The following is a 9,585-nucleotide window of genomic DNA, read 5'->3' on the forward strand; positions in this document are numbered from 1 at the left end:
ATGTAGAACAAGTAGAATAAAGGAATCACGTCGGCTCCATTCGTTGCATTTATATCTACAACGTTCGAATAGTGAATGTGGCCCTGGGCATTTGGGATAATTATTTTTAAATTTGTACTTTTATTCAATGTTCTAGGATATTTCCTTTCAAGCATTTTCTTTGAAACATATTAGTAGCAATAGGAATGTTCTTGGTTTGCTGGGAACCATATTCTGCGGACACTTGAATGGCGAGCTGGTCTCTGGCATCACTCATAGAGCTCTCTCTTATCTTCGCTTGGTCTGTTATCCCTTATCCTACAATTCCTGCTTTTCACCCATGACCCCTTTATGCCCTGTGGCTTTTTATCATCAAACCGTTGGTCCTATTCCAAATGCTCTGTGTTGCCCCACCCGCGTGCACCTTGGCCACCCCTCTACGTGCCATACTGCCTCGCCCCCTTCCCTCCTCAGCCTGAACCCGAGCAGCCCCCTGCAGCGGAGGAGCTCAGGCAGAACGACAAAGAGTCCCAGGAGGTCAAGGCCGGCTGGGAGGAAGACAAGCCTGCAGCCAACCAGGGTGGCTGGGGCGATGATGAGACTGGGGCCGCCCCGAGCTGGGATACTGAAGGGACACCGCAGGCTTCTCAGGCAGGCTGGGACCAGGATGTGACCCAGACTGGGCATTCTCAGGGTGACTGGGGCGATAACAGGGCCCAGGTAGGGAAAGAGGCTGCAGATGCTGCCACTGATGGACAGGCAGGCTGGGTTGATGCGGGTGCCCAGGCTGGGTGGGCAGAGGAGCCAACTGCAGACGGGCAGGTGGGCTGGGCGGACTCTGGGCAGACTGGCTGGGCTGACTCAGAGCAGAGCGTGAGTAGGCGGGGAACGAGGAAGTACCGTAGGGGAGTGTAGATGTGCTATAGGTAGCGCTGGTAGATGGACAGGAGGTTCATTACAGTAGTGATGGGAGACCAAGGCTTCAAAAACACGATGGACAGCTGGGTGTTGATCGTTGACTGGGACAAACAAACACCCTGTGAGTACCCCATCTGACAGAAGGTTGATCAAGTTTCAGTCTCCCATCTTTAGGATCCGTAGATAGATGGCATGGCTGTTGTGGCGGTCTGATGGTGGCACATGTTGACAGATTGTGCCCAGGGAGAGAGTCTTTGTACCTGTGTGTATGTATTCCTGTGAAGTCTTCATACCTGTATGTGTATGCTGATCTCTGTGGGGTGGGAGGGATACATGTCCATTGGGAATTCTCACCTCCCCTTTCGCTCCCTTCCAGACTGACACTGCTGTGGAGGCCGCTGCAGGGGCTGCAACCGTAAGTACTGGAGTAAATAGGCCATTCATATGCAGTACAAACATTGGGTCCCTGGCATATCATTCCCTCTGCAGTGTGATGTAACCATTGTAGAATTGATTGACCACTTAATACATTTCTCAGTATCAAATGAAGCCTGTTCTCTGCTTATTTCTGATTCCAGACTGCGGTGACCAATGGGTCTTCTGAGGTGCTGCCGGCTGGAGTCATCTACAAGGTAAGCCCTTCGCTTTTCTTGTTTCTAGAGGACCATAGAGACAGCTACTTAAAGGGGGTTGTTTGCACACCTAGTTCCAGGTTCATGGAGGAAGAAAACTCCAGCACACTAGTATTTTTCAATATTCTGCCAACAATGGATCTTGGTTGTTGCGGTCAGTATATCTTAAATCAGGTAGCAATATCACTGTGTGTGATGTTAAAAAAAAAAATCAGGTCAAAGCCATGCATGACTACGCTGCCACCGATGGAGACGAGCTGGAGATGAAAGCAGGAGATGTTGTGCTGGTCCTGGCCTGGGAGAATCCTGATGAGCAGGTCAGTAGCCAGCTGCATTCTACCCCAATTGACAACTATAACATGTTTTCACACGATTGGGTTACATCCTCTGATAACCATGCTGTTTGTGTGTGTGCAGGATGACGGCTGGCTCATGGGCGTGAAGGAATCTCATTGGCTGGAGAACAAAGACCTCTTGGCAAAAGGAGTCTTCCCTGAAAACTTTACCCAGAAGTTGTGAGCCGGACGTCCCATCCAACCTGCACTCCCCCTTCCCCTCTCATCCCTTTTCCGTCCTTTGGGACATCTGCCAGGATAGAAACAAACCAAAACCACAATCTCAATCCTTGACCCATGTATCAAATGTGCTGGTATATTTTAGCAGATTCGCACGATTATTGTTTTGACTTGTTACATTTGACTACGTAATGTATGTGTTTTTGCTAATGCTAATGTGGTCAGTAATGTATTTATGCTAAGCTAATGTGGCCAGTAGAAACAAAGAGTATGCTAGTTTCAATGAAAAAGTAATGGATGTCAGACTGCTTGAACACCTTTTGACATGTCATGTAAAAAACAAAAAAACATTAAGAGTTGCATGATCATTTTACTGTAGTCATTGACTTTGTAACAACATCACACTCCTAGACAGAGATTGGGACTGCTCTGGTATCAGTCCTTCAGTTCTGACTGTGATGAGACGAAAAATGTACTGGTACTGGATCAGAACCTTGGGGCACACCACACCAGATTAAAGCAATGTGACCTGGGTCATGTTCGGAAGGGTACTCTACAGCAAAACGTTTTGCAATGGAAAAACAAAAAATCTCTGTTCTTATTGGACATTTCAGGTAGTATACCTCCACATTTACCCTACTGGCTCTGTTGTCGTTAACTCTTTAAGTCTATACTTTATGTCTGTATCAAACTTTAAGTCACTATTATTCTATTTTAAAAGACTCCGTAGCTGTTCTGAAACCATGTGATCTTATATCTGTGACCCGTTTAATGTACCATTTGCCCCTGAGAAGTGGGCTCCCTAGGCTGTCGCTCTGCTAAGATGAATGTTTTATCTATTGTACTGTCCCTCTCGCCACCTTTGTATTGCACTGTCCCACTTGCCACCTTTATGTATTGTACTGTCCCTCTCTCCTAAGCAGTAGTTGAAGGGAAATAAAGGAAACCCAGCCTTTGCTCTCTCCCTTAGAGAGAAATCTCTCAGAGATTGGGTCAGTGGTCAGGAGTCAGGACACGCATCAGAAACAGGCTCCCTAGATCTGTGTATTTTTCTATCAATCCCTCTCCTGTGAAAGAGATTCCTGGGACATGTGTTAGGGAATGGTGTGCAGAAGCCCTGCAGGGTTGCAACCATATACATGGAATCAATAGAAAGGGCTTTGAAGTTGAAACCTCTAGCCCTGGCAATTTGACTGGTAAACTCATGTGTGCAATGGCTGCCAGTCCACCCACTATGCCATCATTGACTTGAATGAGGAAGCCTGTTCTATGGATTCTATTTCTATGGTTGCGACAACTTTTGTGAAACACTGGATAACTAAAGCAAGAGCATAATATGCTCTCAACTCTGTGGTATTGGTTTCATTAGAACCTCAGCTTATGGCCTGGCTCTGAGTGGAGTGAAGCCTGTCGATAATGGCTCAATCATAAAATCTACACCTAGCTGTCTGTATTAGAATATGTTGATAAGGGCTAGAGGCGAGGGGTAATTAACAAACAGCATGTTCAGAAGAGTTTTATAACTGTGGTCAATGTTCTGATCAAAAGTAAGGCAACTATTTATGGGTGTCATACAATTTCTATGTAACAATCCATACAAGTATTCAAAGAGCCCTGAAACAAATCATCTCAATGTCCATTGTGTCCTGCTGAAAACCAAAGTTAAACTCAGTCAAATTAAGCCTATGGGATGTACTGTGTTCAAATCCTAGATGTAGCTGAAAATCAACACCTGTGTGAACACACTGTGACTGTATGTTAAAAATATCTCTCAGTGGAAAGTGATCAAGCCTGTAACCGACAGTCTTCTTTACAACATTAAAGATGGGTTCAACACCAGACACTGTGGCCTACATTGTTTCACCTGCTTTACACCTGGGGGTTAGAACACCTCTGCATGCAGGCCTGTATGGTGATAGCCTAAACAACATTTTCACACCCTACTGATCACACATCAGAAGACCAATCAGACAGCTGCCCCTCACTCGGGGACTACACCCACAGTAGTGGTCTGTGCTACTTTATTATAACACCAGGTGGCATTGTGACTTGCCAGGCCTTTACGGCAAAGCACTGTAATGGCGGCCAATAGCAGGACTTGCTTAGTCACATTCCTCTCATGACATCATTGCTGCTTCTGTGGTGAATATACAGTATGCTCTGTTAGCAGGTGCATGCGGATGGAGATGCTTCCAGGACTCAGACTGGCTCCCCTTTCAAGCCATGCCTCAAACAATCACTACGGATTCAGTGACATAAATACATATTTCTTAACTCCCAAATAAGTATAGGTATATTCATAAGTATAGGTAAGTTCATAAGTATAGGTATATTCATAAGTATAGGTATATTCAAATAATAAGTATAGGTATATTAAAGTATTTTCATCCCCATGAATTCATTCATTTATCATATGAAATGGATAAACAAGTCAAATGTTTTAAAACTTGATAATTTTGTAAACAAACTAATTATAAATGATTCCTTGTGCCGATGAAGGAGTCTGAGTTAGAAGGTCACCTTGGTGTAGCCGTTACCTATGGTGCCGTTGTTACCATAGGATACAGTCAACGAAGCGTGAAACACAACAGAACCCTGCCAGGCCACAGGGACAAGGGGAGGGAGTGAGGGCGGGGAAGGCAGTGCCTTTGAATAACAAATGGCTCAAACAGCAGGGGCTATGGGGGAAGGGATCAACCATCTTAAAGTGACTAATTCCTAAATTCCTTCGTTAACGGACCCATGGTACTGCCACTAACATAGTATGTGTATTTTCTAAATATTTGTTGTGGTACAGTCCCCTTAGGAACCTTTTGTCCTACGTAAGGTGGGGCTGGTCGGTCGGTTGGTCAGAGTTACACATTATCATCCTGGGTAGATGGGGAGGAGTTATTGATGTGCTGCAGGGCTTGTATGCAGTGTCTCCTCTCGAGCTGAATGATTGGCTTTCCTCTTCCCAGCCCAGAACTCCTATCGACCAAACACATTTAACCCCTTTGTTACCAACAACAAAGCTCGTTACCAAGGTGTTCGCTAATCCTATAAATACAGACGAGCCGCCATCAGGACACACGAGCGAGATTTCTGTCGCAGATCCTTAACGTCGGCCTGAAGAAACTGCAACAATGGTAAGCTTCTGAATATTATGTCTCCTGCTCCCTTCATGCAGCGCTCCCATCTTTTGTTTCTTCACTACGCCTCGTCTCTTAAAACAGATCTGCTTCTTGTTTCATTGCCTTGATAGATCAAATATATATGGTTAGAAATAGAATTGTATTGGCAATATTGATACTGATAATGTTACTGAGCAAATGTAGAGACGCTTAGCTGTAACATTAGAAATTGTATTTAATTGTTTGACCTAAATCCTCCCAAAAACCGTAACCTGAAGTTGTGAACATTTTATTATGTTTAATGGTTTCAATTCTGTCCTTTCTCTGCAGCGTGAATGCATCTCTGTCCACGTCGGCCAGGCAGGTGTCCAGATGGGCAATGCATGCTGGGAACTGTACTGCCTGGAACATGGGATCCAGCCTGATGGACAGATGCCCAGTGATAAGACTATTGGTGGGGGAGATGACTCCTTCAACACCTTCTTCAGTGAGACTGGGGCTGGTAAACATGTTCCTCGTGCAGTCTTTGTGGACCTGGAGCCAACCGTCATCGGTAATGAACCTATCCTCAATTACAAAATGTAAAACATGTGTAGTAATCATTTTTTTTCTTTAAAAAAAAATTCTGGCAGTATCTGTACTTTGATTCTAACTGGCTTTCATGCTGTCATTCCACAGATGAAGTACGCACAGGTACCTACCGCCAGCTGTTCCACCCTGAGCAGCTGATCACAGGCAAGGAGGACGCTGCCAACAACTATGCCCGTGGTCACTACACCATTGGCAAGGAGATCATCGACCTGGTACTCGACCGGACGCGCAAACTGGTAAGACCCAACCTAGTCATCTTTCTAGGTGTATGTACCTTCCATCTTTGATAGAAATACATACGGTTTGTAACACATTCCTCCCTGTTTCTTTCAGGTAAGAAAGAACTGGTAAGACTCATACCATTTTAAAGCAAGGCCTTGTGTTGACACCAAATGTGGAAATACTAATACATACTAGTAGAGTGGATCAATATCAATACTTCTATATGATATCAATAACGTTTGATATCGATGTGAGCAAGGCCTATCGTGATATCGGTTTATACTTAGGCAATAAGGCCCAAGGGGGTGTGGTATATAGCCAATATACCACGACTAAGAGCTGTTCTTCTGCAAGACGCAACGCGGAGTGCCTGGACACAGCCCTTAGCCGTGGTATATTGGCCATATATCACAAACCCCCCCAAGGTGCATTATTGCTATTGTATACTGATTACCAACGTAATTAGAGCAGTAAAAATATTTTTTTGTCATACCCCTGGTATACGGTCTGATATACTACGTCTGTCAGCCAATCAGCATCCAGGGCTCGAACCACCCAGTTTATAATTGCTGTTAACCTAGATTATTATGTAAAAAAGGCATCCATGACTGTTGCTGCAGACAGAAAACCCGCTCACAGGTTCAACTTAGCTGGAGTGGTCTGAGTATGCTATTTGAGAACTTTCTCTGTTGTAAAACATCCCACGTATAAATACGGTAATAACACTTGAGGGTAAAACATTATTTTTTAGCAAAATAGTGTTTTTTAAAAACAAGTGCAAACTTCATGGCGCAGGCCATTCAAAGAGTTGGTTTGATGGTGCCCTCTGATGTCCTCCCCCCGTGCTTGCGGGAACAATAGAGAACAAACGAGGAAAGCACCACCACCCCACTTGTGCCATGTCATGAGGATACCTGGCCCACCTATTGAGATGTGCCTTTTGTTAAAGGTGAAATATTCAGAAATCGCTCTGTCATTTCCTGGTTGCAAAGATAATAGTTTGCCTAATATCAGTTTATGTGACAATCACTGTACCATCTAAACCTCTATGAAATACATTTTCAATAACCAGCTGTTTGAAGCTGTTTTTCAAAACCGTAAAAGACGCAAAAACTAAAACTTAACAATCGGAAGCATAGAAATAGCGCACATAGAACAGATCTACCACTTCTTAGTCTTGCTTTCAATGAGAATGACAGGCAGGTAGCCTAGTGGTTAGAGCGTTGGACTTGTAACTGAAAGGTTGCAAGATCGAATCCCCGAGCTGACAAGGTAAAATCAGCCCCTGAACAAGGCAGTTAACCCACTAGGCCGTCATTGAAAATAAGAATTTGTTCTTAACTGACTTGCCTAGTTAAATAAAAGTAAAATAAAAAACATTTGTATATGAATTTAGTCGGGTCGCCCAAAAAGTGACATTTTGCAGCTTTAATTCAATCATGTAATAAGTGGGGTGGAGAGGAGACTTCAACAGGCTGCCCATTGTATTCAAACTGGTTGTGTAGGTTGATTAGGCCCCCTGGACATTCACACCTGGCCCAATAGGCAACCAGCGAGCAGTTGTCTGAACTTCACAAAGCCGTGGAAATGTATTCCACACAGTTGCAATGTTATTCAGTCAAACTAATATGATATCGGTTCGAAAAAGTTAAACTGATGTGGATATTGATTTTCACCAATAAATACATTTCTTACATTTCTACCTTCTGGTTCTTTCAGGCTGACCAGTGCACTGGTCTCCAAGGCTTCCTGATCTTCCACAGCTTTGGAGGAGGCACCGGTTCTGGGTTCACCTCCCTGCTGATGGAACGTCTCTCCGTCGACTATGGGAAGAAGTCCAAGCTTGAGTTTGCCATCTATCCAGCTCCCCAGGTGTCCACTGCTGTGGTGGAGCCTTACAACTCCATCCTGACCACCCACACCACCCTGGAGCACTCGGACTGTGCCTTCATGGTGGACAATGAGGCCATCTATGATATCTGCCGCAGGAACCTGGACATTGAGCGCCCCACCTACACTAACCTCAACAGGCTGATTGGTCAGATCGTCTCCTCCATCACCGCCTCCCTGCGCTTTGATGGGGCCCTCAATGTGGACCTGACAGAGTTCCAGACCAACTTGGTGCCCTACCCCCGTATCCACTTCCCTCTGGCCACCTATGCTCCAGTCATCTCTGCTGAGAAGGCCTATCACGAAATGCTATCAGTGGCTGAGATCACCAACGCCTGCTTTGAGCCAGCCAATCAGATGGTGAAATGTGACCCACGTCACGGCAAGTACATGGCCTGCTGCCTGCTCTACCGTGGTGACGTTGTGCCCAAAGATGTCAACTCTGCCATCGCCACCATCAAGACCAAGCGCACCATCCAGTTTGTGGACTGGTGTCCCACTGGCTTCAAGGTCGGTATCAACTACCAGCCACCCACAGTGGTCCCTGGAGGAGATCTGGCCAAGGTCCAGAGAGCTGTGTGCATGCTGAGCAACACCACAGCCATCGCTGAGGCCTGGGCCAGGCTTGACCACAAGTTTGACCTGATGTACGCAAAGAGAGCCTTTGTGCACTGGTATGTGGGAGAGGGCATGGAGGAGGGAGAGTTCTCAGAGGCCAGAGAAGACATGGCAGCCCTGGAGAAGGATTATGAAGAGGTGGGTACTGACAGTGTAGGGGACGAGGGGGAGGAGGAGGGAGAGGAATATTAAAAAGTAGTCAACTGGTACAGAACAACATGAAGAACAACAGGGAATGAAGAGGAGGATGTGGGGGAGGAAGAGTAGGATGTTAAGATCTATAGTCTCAGCTTTACAACATGAATGTTGAAACTACACGAGTCTATGATTGTCAGCCAGACACAGTTTTGACCAAATTGAGAATAGTAACAATCATTTTTAACCATCTATTTCTTTGGATATGAATCCTTTCTGTGAAAAAATAAAGCATTAATTGTCAACGCCCAAAATATTTCTTTGTGTCATGCTTGCTCAAAACCAATTTTTATGTAATGTCAATATATAAACCCTCTACCCTGTCTCATTCCACAGCTGTTGTTGTGGTAAGAGGTTCTGCCTTGAGGGAAGTCAGTCATACTGTATCACACAATGATCTATTTGAGGAGGTAGTGCACCATCAACCGCCAGACACTGGCGTTAATGGTGTCCTCTGTCTTTCCTGAACTTCGGCTAAACTTCTCCATCCCGTCCTGCTCCAGCTGTGGGAGAGTGTTTGGTTAAGGCTGTTGAGTACTGTAAACACACCACTTTTGGTGATACGTAGTCAGCTCACACTGAAGCCATCCAACTCTCAGGTCTCTATTTCTTATTAAACAAAGCGCCAAGCTCAGCTGACACACAGCTGTAAAACACTGACTCCTGAGAAGAAGAAAAAAATGATTGGTAACTAAGACAACCAAATGAGAACTACAGTATCTCCTTAGATACTCATTGATGAAAAGTCAGCTGTGGCTACAGTATCTGTGGTTATACATTGCCCAACACTTGCTTACATCCAGTGTATTTAACAGCTAACAAAACCTTAGTGGTAGAACCATAATCATTTTCACCACACTCAAAAGTAAAACATACTGCTGCGGTAATGCCTTAGAGCTGTGAATTTGACAG

General features: G+C 45.0%; 2 protein-coding genes across 6 annotated transcripts in view; both read left to right on the forward strand.

Annotated features, from left to right (window-relative positions):
- Positions 1-3,883, forward strand: part of bin1b (bridging integrator 1b) — a 35,352-nt gene extending 31,469 nt beyond the window's left edge. For all 5 annotated transcript variants that reach the window (XM_071330623.1, XM_071330625.1, XM_071330624.1 and 2 more), the window contains 4 exons: positions 1,274-1,312; positions 1,476-1,529; positions 1,745-1,846; positions 1,947-3,883. In XM_071330623.1, coding sequence (XP_071186724.1) covers positions 1,274-1,312; positions 1,476-1,529; positions 1,745-1,846; positions 1,947-2,048 — 297 coding nt within the window. In that variant the 3' untranslated portion in view covers positions 2,049-3,883. The remainder of the gene's footprint in view (positions 1-1,273; positions 1,313-1,475; positions 1,530-1,744; positions 1,847-1,946) is intronic.
- Positions 3,884-4,919: 1,036 nt separating this feature from the next.
- LOC139532688 (tubulin alpha-1A chain-like) lies at positions 4,920-8,927 on the forward strand. Its single transcript, XM_071330619.1, has 4 exons — positions 4,920-5,172; positions 5,488-5,710; positions 5,836-5,984; positions 7,690-8,927. Exons 1-4 carry the CDS (start codon positions 5,170-5,172, stop codon positions 8,668-8,670), a joined length of 1,356 nt encoding a protein of 451 aa, XP_071186720.1. The 5' UTR covers positions 4,920-5,169; the 3' UTR covers positions 8,671-8,927.
- The last annotated feature ends 658 nt before the right edge of the window (positions 8,928-9,585 follow it).

Source organism: Salvelinus alpinus, chromosome 10 (genome assembly GCF_045679555.1).
Source record: "Salvelinus alpinus chromosome 10, SLU_Salpinus.1, whole genome shotgun sequence".
In the NCBI taxonomy this organism is placed as follows: domain Eukaryota; kingdom Metazoa; phylum Chordata; class Actinopteri; order Salmoniformes; family Salmonidae; genus Salvelinus; species Salvelinus alpinus.

Coding starts and splice junctions, on each gene's coding strand:
- LOC139532688 (XM_071330619.1), top strand. Junction 5,711..5,835: donor CCTGGAGCCAACCGTCATCG/GTAATGAACCTA, acceptor GTCATTCCACAG/ATGAAGTACGCACAGGTACC. Junction 5,985..7,689: donor TCGACCGGACGCGCAAACTG/GTAAGACCCAAC, acceptor TGGTTCTTTCAG/GCTGACCAGTGCACTGGTCT.